The following is an 18,280-nucleotide window of genomic DNA, read 5'->3' as shown; positions in this document are numbered from 1 at the left end:
TTATCCCCTGGATCCTAGCTTTCTCATTCCGCTAAGAAATGCCTGACATCAGAAATAAGTAAGAGATACTACTGTTCTTCACCCCAGAACAATAAACAAAGCAGCATCCAAGGTTATAACTTCCAACTTGAAAAAAGGAGTGGAGGGAGGACATTAAATGTAATTGGCCTTTCTTTGGAGAAAATATATCCAAGATGGTCATAATTGTGCTTTAGTATGCCATGTCCAAAATTTCTCACTCATCATGGTCACAGTAAAGTATGAGGCTCTCCCCTGCTTTGATCTACAGCAGACACTCAAACTCTTACCCAGTCTCCTACTTTGTCTGATGAAAATGGTGTCTCTGATGGCTTTAACATTTTGGAGGGTTGAACAGTCAAACTTCTTGGAATCTCATCATGTTTCCTTTTCATTGTAGCGGTCTCATAGCAAAGACTACAAGTTATTCTATGGTGATAACCATCAGTCTCATGTTGAGAGGGCACTCCACAGATTGCATGGACGTTTCTATCACATGATACACAACTACTAACACCTGTGCCTTCTTTTTCACAAACTACACAAGATAAAAAATTCAGTCCGCTTTCAGGAGGAGTTTTTTGGGCTATCTTAGGAGTAACAGAAAGATTTTCTTCAATATCACTACTATCTGTTCCAGTCTCAATATTGTCTTCATACTGGGCTCCTAGAGTATTTTCTAATTCCTTGTCGGCCTGTTCCAATTCATTTTCTGTGTTCAGGCTGGCAACAAGTTCTTCAGTTAGCTGAGAATGAGACAAGCCCAGCTTAGCTGCAGAGCTAAATGTACCCTCACATGGAGTCTGTCGCATGCCTCTGTGATAGGGTTGATTTTGGGTCATCTGAATAAACCACAAAAATTCAGCCCAGTGTGATGAATTGTTAGTTTGCATCCAGGAGATAATCCGATTTTGGATATCCTCATTAGTTTGATTTATAGAATTTAGACTTTGGCAGGGCTGAGGTTTCCCATGGACAATTTTCAGTTCTGGCCAAATATAACTAAGTTCACTGACAATCTGGCTTGAAAATTCCCTCCCATTGTCAGACTGTAGAACACTGGGTGCTCCAATAATTGTAAAAATATCTAAAAGAGCATGTGCAACCTCTTTAGGCTTTTTAGATTTTAATGACCGCAAAAAACTCAACTTTGTACGAAGGTCTTGATAATGCATAATAAATTTATACTCCCCATCAGGATTCAACTGCATGTCTATAAGATCTACTTGGCATCTTGAGTTAACTTCCTTAATTGGCTTCGATGTTAGAACTTTCTTGAGTTTTGAATTTTTCTGTTGGCATGGTTTGCAGAGTGTCAAGTATAGCATTATAACTTCTTTTGTGATGTTCTTGTATTTTGCTTGTAACTCTTTTTCCATGCGGGTACGTCCACCATGTCCAATGCTGAGATGTGTGTCATGCAGTATGTCAAATAAATCCTCACTGTGTAAATAATACCGCACTTTATCTGTTTCCCCATTTACAGCCTCAATCAGCTTCTCATGTCCTTGTACCAGGATCACATCAAATCTAGCCAAGCGACGGTAGTCAACTGATTCTTTTTTTGCCTTGGCCTTAGCCTCTTTCACTTCCCTTATTAATTGACAGTACTTTGCTTTAGAAAATATCTTGGTATTATTACTCTTGTTTTCCAGTAACACTGCTAAGCTTCTGAAGAACTTTTCTCTCATGTTTTCTGGTTCGATTTCTGCTTCATTAGTATCTAAGCTACTAAAGTTATCATCACCCATGGTTTGAGACATCATGGAAAGCCACAAAAATGACCCTAAAATATAAAGAAAAAAATCAGTTAGACGATTTGGGAATATAATTTAAAATATGTATATTGCTTAAGTAGCCACTAGAGAGAGCTGGGAGTACAAGTAGATGCTATGGACACACAAGAGGGGGAATACAATTTTGGTTAGTGAGTCTCCCTTTGGAGGAATAGAGAGGGTAAATGAAGAACTCTACCCAGGAACAAAGAGTTCTGATATAGTAAAGAGTAGTAAGCCAGGATGTGACTTTCCAGAGCAGTATCCAGGGTTAGTCTTAAAGTAAAGCACTGTTTTATGTAAAACAGGGAGCAAATTGATGTTATTATTTTTTCATTTATTTATTAATTACACAAGAACATTTTTTTTTGGCTAGAGAAGTCTCAGAAATACAGTCATAGATATTTTTAAAGCCCCAGACTATACCACACTTTGTTTTATTCAGTCAGGTTAGCTGTTATAGCAACATTTGGGGCTGAAGTTTCAACATCATATATTTGCATGAGCTCCCTTTCGGTGCTTGTGAAACTATAAACCCAATACCAATAACCTTATTACTGATTTTAATAAAGAAAGAGTAGCAGATGAACCTGAAGTAGTGAAAAAGCTCTGACTTAATATAGCATATTAAAATAAATGTTTAGAATATTCATAATAACAGAAACACTTAGAATAACTCAAATTTGGCTAGTCTTAAGGAAACTATTTTGAAAAAATCAAAAAAATAATTTGGAATTAGCATATCACCTCTAAAGTCTTACAGCTGCTTGGAAAAAATACTTTTTCTCAAGTCAACATTGTTTATACTACCAATTTGCATAAAAAATATTGAATTGGTAAATTTAAATCATTCTCAAATGTTCATAACTTCCAAAACTTCAAATTAATATGTTACTGTGTGTTTTGGCCTCACTTAAGTCTCAATGGTTCCAACAAGACTTCCTTGATCATTTAACTTAAGCTTACAGTGAGTTCTCCTTTCTTGAGGACATAATTTATTCGTAACACAAACTAGCACTGTAGCACTTTCTTCTTTAACTGTTTCATATGTAGAACAAGATTGTAAGTTTCTAAAGAAGCAGGGATCACTTTTTCCTCCAGTATCTTTTCCATTATCTAACACATTACTACATAGAAAAGTGTCAGATAGGGAATTCCCTGGTGGTCCAGTGATTACAACTCAGGTGGTTTCATTGCTGTGTGGCCCAGGTTCAACCCCTGGTCGGGGAACTGCAAAGCCAAGCCTCGGGTGTGGCCACAAAAAAAAAAGTGTTGGATAAAAATTTGTTAACTTTATAATGAGGATGACAACACTCATGATAAGTGGTATTTCAAAATGTGACTGAAAAGACCATTATATAGATAGTATTTCTTTCCACACTGATACATTTTGCATCATGCTCTGGAGCCATGAACATAATGGAAGGTAAACAAGGATAAACTGGGGGGAGGAAAGAAATACAGGGCAATGTAAATGAGAAGCAGAGCTTCAGAATATGTACAATCTGAGAATATGAGCTTCAGAAATTAGTACAATCAATGTTAGTAGGTCTAGGATAAGCAGAGAATAAGGAGTCTCTAGGGTTATAAGAAAAGAAGAAATTATATCAATTATACTTAAGCCTTTGGGAAAAGACAGATGCTCCACAACTAGGCCAGCCTGTGCTGCTGCCTCCACCACACTGTTAATAGTCCTTAGATCTCTAGTGGACATAGACTTCAGAAATTCCATTTTCTTCAGTAGAATTTCGAAGTAGTATTTCCAAGTCTTAAACAGTCATATGTAACAAGAATTGGGGGCAGAGGCTATAGAAATGGGACCCATGGCTACATTGACAAGTGATCAGCATTTATATACAGAGGCATCTCTGATTTATCTATCCACAGGTACTTAATTCCATTGCAAAATATCAATGAAAAATCTTGTGTTCAACTATTTTTTACATTATTACATGACTGCTTAATTCAACTTCTTTAATAGCATTCCACTACACTCGTTGACCTTTCCTTCAGCCATATTCAGTAGAAGCTGCAATGGAATAAAATTTGATAAGCTTTCCATGAATGGACCCTTCCCTCCTCCCAAATCTCATTCTCTTTCCAAAGGCTAAATTATCCTCACCATTATCTTGAAGTGCATGTGGCTCTGGAGATTCACATTCCATTCCGTCCTCTATAGTCTGGAGATGGGTACCTAAGGACGCCTTTGCAGTATCTAGAAGAGTCATTTCTTCCATAGGAACTTCCTGCCCATATGTGCCCTGTGGGACCTGGGGATAAACAGGTACATTTGGAAACTAATATAATATTAATCACATCACTGCACAAACCATAGCTAAACCTCAAAACATTCTTCTATTGAAATAGATGGATATAAGAAGGAAAAAAAGTCTTCATTGAATTCTTAAGGGGAGTGCAAGATAGAATAAGGAGAGAAATAAAAAATGCTGGGACGAATAAAGCCAGAGCCATACAACAGAAACTGCATTGAACAGGAGTTGATATGCATCCTTGTGGTTTCTGTTTTGGGGAATAACAATGGAAGCACATTAAAGGAATCTTTCCTAATTTTCCTCCTAACCAGAAGAAAATTGTAAATGAGTTTCAGTGTGAGCAATTAAAAGTAAATATTTGGGGGGTATGCAAATTATCTAATAGGAACTAACTGAACTGTTAAACCCAGGAAGAAATCTGACAGTTGTTGTAGACCAAATGTGGAAAACATTAGCCCAGTGTGTTATGGATGGGAGAAAAAAAAAAAGCCAATCAAAGTGGATAACTGTTGGGTGAAAAGAAAACATTTATCTTTTCCTTACACCAATGATCTAGTACTCGGTTTATAATTAAAATTTACCCAATTGTCCCCATACATACAGTTAACCCTTGAACAACATTGGTTTGACCCTTGGGCGACTATCTACAGGCGGATTTTTTTAAATAGTAACTACTACAGTAAATACTACACGATCCCTGGTTGGTTGAATCCGCATATGCAGAAACGGACATGGAAGAACCATGTATAGGGAGGACTATTTTCAACTGTGCAGAAAGTCGATGTCCCTAACCCCTCACCCCCATAGGTGTTCAAGGGTCACCTGCATTTTATGTTTGCTTTTTTTAAGTCCATGATCCATTCAATATTTATACATTGTTTTTGGTTATTATATCTATTTTGCTTCTTTTAATCTAAAATCATTTCCTGACTTTTTTATGACATTAAATTTTGAAAAGTCAGGGCTACTTGTCTTATAGAATATCGCACATTAGGGACTTGCCTGATTGTTTCTTCACAAGTAGATTCTAGTTGAACTTTTTTTTTTTTCCTTTTTTTGTTTTTTGAGGAACAAGAGCCCAGTATTTTTAATTTGATCATTTTTTCTTGCAGAGCAGTATTAACGTCCATTACACCTCCAGCAGCAATGCCTTCCTCGGCCAAGGAGGTGAGTTACGGATGGAGCCGAATCTTGAAAGCACCCGAGCCTCAGCCTCCGCGCGACTGCGCGGCAGCAGGGAAAGAACATTTTTGGAAGAATACTACGTAACTAATGTGTACTTACTGTGTCACATCACAGGTTACATTAAGTTGTCAAGTTATTTTATTGTAGATAATGCTAAATTTGATTACTTAGTTAAGGTGGTAACCACCAGATCTATCCATTCAAAAATACACTTTTTCCAACTGTAATAAATAATAATTGGTAATAATTTGGAACTATGCAAATATCTTATTCCCCAATGGTTTTAACATTCATTGACTTCTGCTTGAATCAATTTTTATACTGGGGATTGTAAAATGGTGACTTCCTACTTTTATAATTCCTTCTACATTTAATAGCTAGCAATTTTCTGTAAAGAGCTTTCTGCCCATCCTACTTTGGGGTCTGTCTCTCTTTCTGAGTATCACTATAGACTTATTTTATAATCCATTCCATCCTCACTCACTTTGATGCTCCAACTGTCTCAAATTTGGCCAGTGGGAGCCCCCTTGATCTGCCTCCTGCAACCTTTTGACATGACCCCACTAGTTTTTGTTTTGTTTTGGTTTGGGTTTTGGCACATCCAAGCTTTCTAGAATAAACAATACAAGGACCACATTGTATTCTCTCTGTCCCAGATCTAGTTCAACTGTTTTTTTCCCAAGAAATTTTGATTCATTTTAGAGGACAACAATGTTTAGTAGCAAAGATTGAGTAGTAGTAGGCTCATTTTTAATAGGTGTCATCTCCTCTAAGCCCTTTCAAGGATAAAGCTGGTAAATATATTTCATAAAATAACATGAATTCAACTCAACTTCAATACCTATAGAATTTTCCTCACCTTTCCATCTTCCTTCTCCCACAGTTTAAAAAAAAAGCAGTTCATAACAATGTATGCATATTTACTCATTGGCTCTAAACTACAATAATACAAAAGAGTTTCAGAATCACCATGCTTTGTGTTGTAGAACACTTCCAACAACATACCTACTAAGTAAAGTTCAATATATCTTTGTAGCTTTACAGGCCCATAGACAGTATCCTGCTAAAAGTATATGGTCAGAGTACTGTGGTCAAGCCACCTGAATTATTATTTTCCTCTGTATTACTATGTTAATTTGATATATTGTTGAGTTCATTTGTTTCTGTTTTTATCATTTTGAATTTAGTATTGTTTTTTAAATACTGAAAACACTTACGTGATATACAAAAAACGAAATATGTATTCAGAGAAGTCTTGCTCATATTCACATAGCCTGCATTCTACTCTCCCCCAGTCCTATAAGAAACCATTTTTGTTGTTGATGCTTTACCCTGTTTTTTTTTTTTGCAAAAATAAGTAAAAACATTATACATACGTATATACACACGTCTGCATGTATAAATTTGTGTATATATAATATATACAAATTAAATGCAAACGTGTGTATACTTATTTTTTCATACTGTATAGTAGTTTACACCTCCTTTTTTTCACTTAATATAAAAATATTATCTGGAAATCATTTCATACCAGTTCATAGACGTTCATATGTTCATATGTTCATAGTTCCTGGATGTTTAAAATTTTATATATTGATCTCTGACACATTTAAAGTTTATTCTGGTTCTGGAATATGGTATGAGGTATGGGTTTCATGTGTTTCTTTTTGAAATGGCTCTTTTTGTCCCAACACCATTTACTTAAAACACCATTTTCCCCACTGTGATTTGAGATGGCACATATATTGTGTACTCAGTTTTCATATGTGCTCCAGTCCACTTTCATACTTTCTATTGTTTCATTGATCCAGCTATTCATGTGTCAGTACCACAATTTTACCTAAAGAGGCTTTATGGTATGTTAGTATCTAATGAGACTATTCCTCTCTTCCTTACTCTTCAAGTTTTTCTTATCGATTCTTTCACGCTTATTTACACATATGAATACAGTTCAGTGTTTTAATCCTTTTCAAAAGTAAGCAATTAGTTTTGTTTTCTCCTAACACAGTAGATAGAAATTCATTTTCTATTGTTTTCAAGTTTTGGGTTCTAAGCAACACAGATATCTTCCCTGGCTATAGATGAACCTATAATATAGTAATATCTCATTGTTATTACCTCTTAAGGTAATCCCCTTAGAATTCGCTTCTATGGACATTGGCTGGTTGGCTGTGTTCCTCAGCTTCCCTGGGTTCTGCTTGCTTACTTCTTTATGTTACTTATCATTAGCGGGTGAGGGCTCTTGGACTCTGCTATGGTCTGAAAGCTTGTGCCCCGCCCCCCGCAAATTCACACGTTGGCACCCTAATACCCAATGTAATGGTTTTAAGAGGTAAGGCCTTTGGGATGTGATTAGAGCATGAAGGTAGAGCCCCCATGAATGGGATTAGTCCTTTATCAAAAAGATAGCACAGAGCTCCTTAACCACCTTCTGCCATGTGAGGTTGCCAATGTGCAACCCAGAAGAGGGCCCTCATCCAACCATACTGGCTCCCTGATCTCGGACTTCCAGCCTCCAGAACCATTGCTTTTACTTGTTTATAAGCCATCCAGTCTGTGGTATTTTGTTATAGCAGCCTGAACAAACTAAGACAGAATCATATTTTACTAATGGTATGGTTAAATAAGGAAAATGCTGAATAGAAGAGGACATCAATGACCACAAATAGGTTATCTGGCAGGAATATTCAGAAGTTTTTGCCACTGACTTTGAATAAACACTGTCTTTAATATAAAAGCATGTTTGGGAGATCCCCGGTGGTCCAGTGGTTAGAACTTGGCGCTTTCACTGCAGTGGCCTGGGTTCAATCCCTGGCCAGGGAACTAAGATCCTGCAAGCTGCACGGCATGGCAAAAAAAGAAAAAAAGAAAAAAAGCATGTTTACCTCCAAGTTATCCATGTGACACTTATTATGCTGGTATTTGATTAGGTTTCATTTTCTTGGGAAACCTGAAGTAAGGACCTATTTAAAGCTTTAATGTTATCCTTCCTTCAGTCTTTGTGTAAGTTAATTTACTAAATCTTTGTAAAATATGAATCTGTAAATTCAGTTGTCACACCATTCAATAGGTATGTTTTCCTGGACTGTGTTACAGTCTAATATCTGATGCTGCTAAGGCTATAAATGATAGTCAGTGAACAATAGGGGAATCTTGTAATAATCCAGGAAGGTGGCTAATGGCTAACTGTTTGGCACAGTTTCTTAGCAGTAATCTAGATTGCTCCTGTCTGGCATTTCAATCATTGTAACACTGTATTTGTGTTATCAACTTACTATAGCCTTTACACTGAAACAGTGTCTCTGCCTGTAACTTTCCAGATTAAGTCTAAAGCATCAGTGCCATTCACCAAAAGAAAAAAAGAAAGTAATAAAAGTTGTGTTATAGTGTGTTATACTATTCTAGTTTAGGAGAGCTTTCATTGACTTGTAGACCTTCTACTCACTTCTACACATGGATCTTTGTTAGTCATTTAAGCAACAGGTAAACTGGGAATAAGACACGTTAGGTAGATTCTATTCCACATCTCCACCATTGTGAAATCTAATGAAAATAGATTCATTAATGAAAATAAGTATTCAACAGCCAATAACCTCCCAAAGCTGTCTTAAGAGAACAGCCTCTGGGATTAATCACATCTCCATGGTTAATTCTAAAACTGAGCAAGAACAAAAGTTACAAAAAAAAAAAAAAAAAAAAGGCTGTTACCTCCTGAGAACCAGAATTCTGATTTATACTTATTTATCAGTAGCATACCTTAAAGTGAACAGAACACAAATAACTCTTCAATTGGAGGCTTTGAGTATGGCACCTGATTCCAATTCTTTAAGTGTGCCACTTTCAGTGGAAGTGGCCTGGCCACTTCACATCCCTGCCAAGACTGCTCTCTGCAAATAGACTGGTAGAAGTCATACTGCACTCAAACAGAACATTTCAGTAGTTTGCCTTGCCTGATATTCTTGTTTTCTTGTTTCAAAGAAAACAATTTGGTCGATCAATATATATAAGACCCTAGCATGGAAACCTAATCAACCCATGCTTGGCAATACACCTAGCATTAATTGCCCATCTCTTCATCTAACTTGCAAAATCCAAGTAAAAACTTAGCTTATCCTCTGGTGGGCATTTATGAACTTGGTTAATTCGAAAAATTTCTCTCATTGGGCCTTGGCTTTACAAAAATAATTTCTCACTCACATGACACATGAATCTAAAGATGTGCATGTAATCAAGCACCCTAGCCTATCATTCAAGAGACATCAAATTAGAGAGAAATTTTTTTCTTAATACAATTTTTATTGAAGTATTATAAACTTAGAAAAAAGTGCATAAGTGATAAGTGTAGAGCTCAATGACATCCCAAAGTGAACTACTCATGTCAAAAAACAGAACATTAACAGCATCTCAGAAAGCTACTTTTGCCCCACCCTCTTCTCCCAAACTACTACTCTGACATCTATTACCACAGATTCATTTTGCATTTTGAACTTTATATAAACAGAATCATATAATATGTATTTATTTGTGTCTGGTTTATTTTGTTCAACATTAAGTTTGTGAAATTCATTCACACTGTCGAATGTAGTACTCGTTCATTCATTTTCATTGTTGTATAGTATTCAATTGTACAAATATACCATATATATTCATCCGTTACACTTTTAATGGGCATTTTTGTTTAGAGTTCTTGGCAATTATAATAATGCTGCTATGAATATTATTTTACATGTCTTTGAATGTGTTTCTATTAGATATATATCTTGTAGTAGGTTTGCTGGATCATGGAGCATGGTTATACATGGTAGATATTTCCCAAGTGGTCATAACAATTTACTCCTATCAGTAGTACATAGGCATTCTAGTAGCTCAACAGCCTTACCCAAAATTGGTCATGTCAGCACTTTTAATTTAATAAAGCAGTTACCACATGTTGTTTTAATTTGCATTTTTCTGATCACTAAGATTGAGTAATTGTTTTGATTTTTATTGGCTAATTGATTATCCTTTTTTTGCAAAGTGCATGTTCAAGTCTTTTCTTAATTTTTCTGTTGGGGTATCTCGTTTTTTTCTTATTGATTTGTAGTACTTTATACATTCGGATATGAGCTTTTTGTATGTAGTTTGTCTGGATCTAGCATGGGGAAAATAAATAAGTCTGGAAGATTTTAGGAAAGTGATGCTTTCACTGATGTCTGAGCTAGTGTTATTTTCAATGCAAAGCAGTGATAAATTAAGCAATGGAAAACAATTATTATGACAAATTGAACCAAACCAAGCATGTTTTTTCTTAAAAGCTTTTTATCCATAATGATACTATAAAAAAGGACACTGCCATGAAATGAGTACAAAAGTCAATTATAATGCACATATAAATTCTAAATACTGCCTTAGAAATGTTATTCATTGATTAATCTAAATCACAAAAGTCCTGAGTGAAGTTGTGACACAATCCAAATTGCCATAATATACTGTTCATCTCCATGTCCTGATTTATTTAAGCTGATTGGCTAATTCGCCATTTGCATACACTGAAAAGAAATACTAGGTTAAATAATCAAGGGTTAACCTATAATTGACAATAACACATAGAATTAACTAATTTTTGCTGGATTAGGAAAGTTAATATAGGTATTAACTTGTGTATTAGTGACATCCCATCATTTCCTATGCTAAATGCTGTTATGATTTTTTCTCTTCAAAAATTAAAAAGAAAAGAAAAACAGAGGCCATGCCAGTATTCAGGTGTCTGCTAGTGAAAATGTTATGCTTTAAAATGTACAGTAGATTACAGATAATTTTATATTCACCAGCAATATCCATGGAAATTATTTTGTTTCTGGAATTGTCATCCCAGTCTCTCAAAATTATCCTCAGCTGAATAATGAAGTTTCTGAAATGATTTTGGTGTGCACAGTGATTAGGATTAAGAACATAAAAAACATGTGGAGAAAACCTTCCTGATCCACTTAACATTAAGCCATGACTAGTTTAGATTTAATGACAACAATGTTGATCTTTTTCTTACCCCCAATTCTACAGATCAATTCTACAGTAATAGAGAACAAATACTGTCAGAACTATGAACTCTAATAATTCATATTCACCAAGCAGAACAAGATACTCAAATAAAGTAAAGTAAAAGGTGTCAGTGGATGTCAGTATTCTGCTGGATGGCTTGAAAATGTCCATGGATATTGAACCCAAAGTGTACATAAACCAGAATATTCCAAAAGGAAATAGTCAATGATATATGAATGAAAGCCAAGAGGTATTATAACGTCATGGTGGGATTTAAGGAATTTATGTGTTATGCTTTTTCGCCCAGGCTGGACACCATGTTATAAATTTACTCCCTCTTCTTAGACTGCTCAAAGTATATAAGAAACCAATTTTCTTTTAAAACAAAATTCATAAAATGGTTGAGTCATTTCCCTTTGGTAAGTTTTTCCCTTCTCTGATCTTAAGAGTAAGATATCTTATGTAGAATGCTTTGTATGATATAATAGCATGCATTTCAGGTTGCCCAAATCTTTCCATAACTGGGGGAAAGAAGGTCCTGGAGTGAAAGATATAAGTCATCTGGGAGACAGGGTAACCTGTTTACAATTTAAAAATCACATCAATTCTGTAAAGTTGGTATAAGCACAACCAGAGCAACTAAGATATGAAACAAAATATAGATATGGCTCATTGTGATGCATTTGCCACTGACTCCTCCTCCCTCACAAGCATGCGCGCACACACACACACACACACACACAGAGTCTAGCCTCTTGATTCCTCTACATTTCCATTAGAGGGACTAGTCCAAGGTAGGTGGGCCTGGTCTTGGAAGGAATAGGAGGAATTCCACTCTGCCTTTACCACAAAAGTGTAAAGGGTGCCTCTGGATGGCAAAAACAAATTACAAAGCTGAAATTACTTCAAACTGGTTATGAAAGTCATTTGTCTTTCACTACATAATTCCCAGATTTGATTTTTTAAGATTTCTAATAAGAAATTTTGGTCATAAAATAGTGGAGTAAATATGACTGTATTCATTAGAAATGCATGTATTTCCCAATTAATTATAACACCTAATTATAGTGGCTTAAACAAATAGGGGTTTATTTTTGTCATATGCTAAGAAATCCAGAGGAGGGCAGTTGCTGGCATTGATTCACATACCTAACAGTTCTGTAAGGGACCCGAGTTGTCTTTATATTTCTGCTCTGCCATTCATAACATATTGGTATTCATCCCCATGCTTATCATCATGTCATGGTCACAAGATGGCTACCACAGCTCCAGATATCACATCCACGTTCAAGACAGGAAGTGGGAAAAGGCAGAACTAAACACATCTGTGCCATTTTATAAGGAAAATTAAAGCTTCTCCAGAAATTCCCAGAAAATATGCTTATTTCTCTCTGGCCAGACTATGATGCATGGCTAACTCTAGCACAAGGAAAGCTGAGAAGTATTTAGTTAGGTACATAGCCAACATGAACAAAATCAACATTTTTTAAGGAAGAAAGAAGGGGTGTACAATAGATACTGGGTTGGCAGTTAAAGTGTCTGCAACAATGGCATTTCCCCCTACCTTCAGAAATCACACAGAAACAAGAGAAATGAGAAACATTTATGCAAACTTGACATTCAATAAGACTAGGAGATTTCTATAACCCTGAGTCACATGAAAAACTATCTAGTATGAGCAGAGCATACCCATTACCCATGGATTGACAAAACACCAAGTCCTACCAATGGTTGCATTTTTCAACAAAGCTAGAAGAGGAAAATTTTAAAGTAACAGGTATATCCTAAGGGAAAAAACTAATATTGTTTATTTGAAACAAAGAGAAAAGGTGTGCTGGCTAGAGATAAGAGACTGCCTGTACAGGCATCTATGCAGTAACATATGAACTTATGAAAAAACATGCTTTCTGCAAAACTGCACAAAAAATAACAGGATTTATGGAGAAAATAAAGTTGTAGGGTAGACTATTTAAATTCTACACAACTTTGTCAGGAGAGCATTAATAAAACTACAGAAATTCCAGTAAAAATACAAGTATAGTCAAAAAGACATTAAATAAAGAAATGTTACATTAAGTATAGGATTTTACTTTGAAAGGTGATGGTATCTTGTTAGAAAGAGGTGTAAGGAAAGGGTGAGGCAAGGGTAGAGGATATCATCATCAGAAGTTCAGATGGACAAGCATTTGCACACTTTCAAAGAAATGTAGTGATATTACAAAAAATATAATGACGGTTCTGGCTCATCATCTTGTTTTTATTTCTTTGATATTGGCTTATAAAAAGATATGTAGTTTTTGCTGCTTAAATATTTTCTTTCTTTCATAAAGAAGCTGCTTACATGGCTCCGAATAGGACCTCATGCCATGAAGTAAAATCCTGCTGTGTTCTGCATCATTATCTTCTAACCACTGCAACTGCTTCTCTATCATATTTAGAGCAGAAGATAACTGAGAAGTGAAATGCTCTTGTGGGGTAGCTTGTTGAACTGCATCATCCTCTTATACGCTTCCATTTGAGCCTCAGCATCTAACTGTTGTAGCTCTTGTGTAGAGAGAGCCTCTGCATGAGATTGCAGCAGTTCCTCAATATCTTCACTCTCAACTTCTTCAAATCCAACCTCCTTTGCAAGAGCAATACAGCTTGCTTTGATTTGAGGGAGCTCTTCTGAAGGTTCAAAGCCTTTAGAATCATAAATTAAATCGGGGAGAATCTTACATCACACCCCATGCAAACAGGCTTTTGTGACATCATTCCAGGCCTCTACAAGAATATCAATTGCAGGTTTAATGCTCTATCAATTCCAGAATTAAAAAACTGTGTGTGCATTGTCACCCCCTGTTGATCCAATAAACACCTTGAATGTTATCCTTAAATAATAAGCTTTAAAGACTGTGATCACACACTGATCAGGGAGTAAAGTAGTTGTATGAGGAGATAAATAGAGAACTTTAATATCTGAAGAAAGTTCAGCAACTGTTGGAGGATGGCTTGGTATATTACTGAGAATTATAAGAATTTTGAAAGACAAATTGTTCTTCTTGCAATATTTTAAAAAATCATCTACAAAACATCACCTAGACGATAAGTAAATACCTGCCCTGTCATCCAGCCTCTCTTGCTTGACTTATAGTAGTCACCCAGGCTAGTCTTTACAATTCCTTTTAAAGCTTGTGGGTTGGCAGAGTGATAAATCACACAAGCTTTAGCTTTAAATTCCCACTGGCATTCCCACCCAGCATCACAGTCAGTTGACCTTTTGTAGCCTTAAACACCGGATCTTATGATTCCTCCTTCAAGATACAGGCCCTTGAGGCCATTCCAATAGAGATTAGTTTCATCAAAATTAAAAATCTGCTCCAGGTTATAGCCTTCTTTATCAAATTTCTTAACACTCGGGGAAATGTCTTTGCAGCTTCTCTGCACTCACAGCTTCACCAGAGATCCTAATATTGTGGAAATCATAGGAGTTCTTGAAGCCACTAAACCAGCCACTATTTGCACTAAATGAAGGCACTTCTGCAGGATCTTCCACTTCCTTCTTAAGGTCTTCATGTATTGCTAACGTCTTCTCTTTAATTTTGAGAAAGGTTACCTCTGATTGCTTCTTTCTTTGGTATAAAATCCAAACAAATGTTCCATTTCTACCATTTCCTTATGCCTTGTTCCAATAAATTTTGTAGCAATGGAAGTTGTTCCAGCTAGATAACTTTATTTTCCCAGCATTTTCTCTAATTGTTCGTAAAATTGACTCTTTTATTTCAGTTGCACACCCAGTGTCACATGTTCTTTCATTTATTTCAAAACATTTTATAATTTCCAGCTTTTCTTCAATTGTTAAATCTTTTCTTCTTTTGTGCTCACTAGCAGAAATTTTATCACCAGCATGCTTCTATGGCACTTGCAAACCCCCTTCCTTGCTCATTTTCTGGAATACAAAAAAGTTTAGCAAAAAATGCACCAAAATGGGAGGGAACTATGCACATAAAGGCTTCCAAAACAGAGACTGGGGCCAAGAGAGTCAAGAGGAAGGATGTGGAGGTGAATGGACATTATGCACTGTATGTCTTCACAACTTGCTGCACTCAGCTATAGTCATATACTTTGCATTCAGCTGCTCTTACTTGGTGGCCCAAAACATCAACTTTCTGGGAAAACTCATATATGAGCCGGCACAATTTCAGCATTATATTGACTTATTTCCCTATTTACCAATCTCATATGAAAGATTTTGCATTCCAGAGAAACATATTTTAACAGATCAGACTGTATACATACAACGTTCATATTCAAAAAGAGTTCAGATAAATGTATAGATAGTAACATTATAGAAATGTAACAGTGTTTGGCAATATCCATAATGTTCTAAAATTACAGTCATAGAAAGCAAGTATATTCTCTTAAAAATAACCTCTAGTGTAATGGGAAAAGACAGAATACTGGCTCACATACCAACAACTGCAAGTACTGAAAAGTATCTAGAAAATGATGCAATTAATCTCTTCACTGTCCAGATGAAGTCATCAAAGTCCAGAGAAGGTGTGTGCCCAAGATTATACAGCTAATTAGTGACAGAGCCTATCATAGGACCCAGATCTTATGATTCACCATTTCCTGATATTTCCATTAAATTAGACTACTTTTCTATTTGTCTCTCCTAGAAGGTATTCCTTATACTCCTGCACTGATTTGCTTTCATATATGGTAAAAGTAGCGGGGATCGTAAGAAGAGATAGCTACTTTAATCTCAGTCACTAAATAAGAGATATTTTTCATTTGCAAGCAATAGACCAAGGTTTCCCATTTGGTTAAACCATCTCCTTATTAGGATCAGCTATCACTGACATGAAAATTGTTATCCCAGAAGCATGAATCTATTCATCTACACCAGTGATCAAATAATAATGCCCAGAACCAGAATCTGCAGCCGTCAGTGTGAAGTTAACCCCACTTACTCCACCTTGGACCCACGCACTCAAACTCTTCACAGAAGATGGCCCCTCCAATTTCTCACCTGCTGTCTAGGTTCATCAAGCTCCCTCTCCAAATCTTCCAGCACAGTCACCACCTCCTCTCCACTCTCAGGATGATGCTCCCGCACCCAAGCCTGGAGCTCCTCAGGCAGGATGGTCAGGAGCTGCTCCAGCACCAACAATTCCAGGATCTGCTCCTTAGTGTGTATCTCTGGGCTCAACCACTGACGGCAAAGTTCCCTGAGTTGGCTCAGAGCTTCCCTGGGTCCGGGAGTCTCCTGATAGCAGAACTGCCGGAAGCGTTGACGAGAGAGTTCCCTGGTATGAGACAAATCCTTCTGTAGACAAGATTCCTGATCCCAAATAGGGTCTTCTTCTTTAACCTTTACTTTGATAATCTCCCCTTGTTCCTCTGAAGCCTGGCCAACCAAGGCTGGGAGGGCCCCCGGGGCTGCCGCCATCCTTAGCTTAGCTTGGAGAAAGGCTCGCTCCAACAAGGGTCTAGGCAGATTTTCCTTGAAGGCCCCACTCAATTCTTGGTCAGGAAAGTTTTCGATATAAGAAAACCCTGTTGACACAGAAAAATTACAGAAGCAGCTAAAAAAATTTTGTTTAGGTGACAACAGGGCAGTTACTCGAGCAATTCCATTGAAAGTGAAGCCATTCTCTGACAAGACGGGAAATTGTGAGCACTGAACTACTCACTAAAGCTCCAGGACCACAGATTGAGCGGCAGGTTACTTGCGAGACAGAAAACTGAGGAGACTTTGGCCCTAAATAAAGCCTAGATATACGACCTCCACCAAGGAAACCAGACAGGTCTCTCCGAAACCGGCGCTCCCTGTGGCTCAGGCCCGGGTGGAGAGGGCGAAGGGCTCCTGCCACACGGCTTGCCGTCTGCGGAGGAGACCCGATTGTCGCCGCGCAGACACAACCTTCCCTCCGCCCGCGCTTCCCCTCAGAGAAGCTCGGACTCTCTCGCGCCACGCCAGAGAAACGGGCCGCGGGCGACACTCCCGGCCGACGCAGCTGCTCCCGCGTTCCCGCCACGCCGGGAGAGCTGCGCTCACTTCCGGTCCGCTCTAGGATTCCAGGTGGTGCAGTCATCTCGGTGGTCGTGGTAACGTTGGTGAACTCTGTAAACTGTACAGAGACTTAACTCCCGAGTGACCCAGTTCCCGGGTGAAAAGAGTTTCACGGTGTGAGTAGCGCCAGTGTAGAGGCTACTCTGGGTTTGTTTGTTTTTTGTCATGGTGATAAGCCGTCGCTGAACTCAGACCCGCAGTACTCACCGCCGCGTCCTAAAACAGACATAGAAGAGCATCCCTGAGCGAATGCCAAGTCAGCGAATTTGTAGGCTCCACCCGGCCTTTTCTCGTTAGATCTGGGCCACTGTCTCCTTTCCCAGTCACCGTAAATCAGACTCGAAAAAAGAAATGTAAGATCTAGTTCCTTCTTTCCATTTTATAGATGGGAAAAATCAAGATCCATATAGTGAGCTTCCCCCCCTAACGACAGGAGTAGCTATTCCTGTGAGCCATGCTGTAAACAATCCTGTGAAACTGGCCCCAGAAACCTAACAAGGAAAATCTGAACGTATTTTCAGAGTCTAACAAGTCATTACAGTTGGACAACCAGGAAATTCCCACCCGGCTCATGCTCCTTCAAGGCAGTGTACTCTGCCAGGCAAGGTATTCGAAGATGCACGGAGCAGGCAGTGCTAGAGTGGATGCAGGTAAGCAAAGAGAAAACGCTGTTTCAAGAGGAAAAGGCTGTGGCACCGGTGGATTCTGCTGGAGGTCTAGAAGCCCAGGAATCATTGCAAGTGCCAGCCTTAATTCCTCTTCCTCCTCCCCACCCAGCCTGCCCCCACGGCCTTGTTAAGAGTGCTCAATAAATAATAGATGTCTAAGGAATATTTGTTGAATTGCTGAATGGCTCCCTTTCCCCATTCTCTCTCTGCTTCTACTTTGGTCCCCGTTAATTACTCACATTTTGGCATTTCTGATTCAAGAGACTTTGAAGGATCAGAAGGTCT

The 18,280-nt window shown here is 37.7% G+C and overlaps 1 protein-coding gene across 1 annotated transcript; it reads right to left on the bottom strand.

Annotated features, from left to right (window-relative positions):
- Positions 1-263: 263 nt before the first annotated feature.
- On the bottom strand, positions 264-17,272 carry SCAND3 (SCAN domain containing 3). The gene is made up of 3 exons (XM_068557025.1): positions 16,284-17,272; positions 3,916-4,063; positions 264-1,804 (listed from the first exon to the last, which is right to left on the bottom strand). The coding sequence occupies exons 1-3, from the start codon at positions 16,701-16,703 to the stop codon at positions 297-299; spliced, it is 2,076 nt and encodes a 691-aa protein (XP_068413126.1). The 5' UTR covers positions 16,704-17,272; the 3' UTR covers positions 264-296.
- Between the last annotated feature and the right edge of the window lie 1,008 nt (positions 17,273-18,280).

Source organism: Eschrichtius robustus, chromosome 12 (assembly GCF_028021215.1).
Source record: "Eschrichtius robustus isolate mEscRob2 chromosome 12, mEscRob2.pri, whole genome shotgun sequence".
Classification (NCBI taxonomy): Eukaryota; Metazoa; Chordata; class Mammalia; order Artiodactyla; family Eschrichtiidae; genus Eschrichtius; species Eschrichtius robustus.
The sequence above is the reverse complement of the archived record's forward strand: the minus strand, read 5'-3'. Positions and strand labels throughout refer to the sequence as shown.

Bases quoted from the DNA above. Each gene is read 5' to 3' on its own strand.
- SCAND3 (XM_068557025.1), bottom strand. From the start codon at position 16,703: ATGGCGGCAGCCCCGGGGGCCCTCCCAGCCTTGGTTGGCCAGGCTTCA. The intron at 4,064-16,283 runs GTGAGAAATTGG...GTTTATCCCCAG, and splicing joins TTGATGAACCTAGACAGCAG to GTCCCACAGGGCACATATGG. The intron at 1,805-3,915 runs GTGAGGATAATT...TTTATATTTTAG, and splicing joins ACATGCACTTCAAGATAATG to GGTCATTTTTGTGGCTTTCC.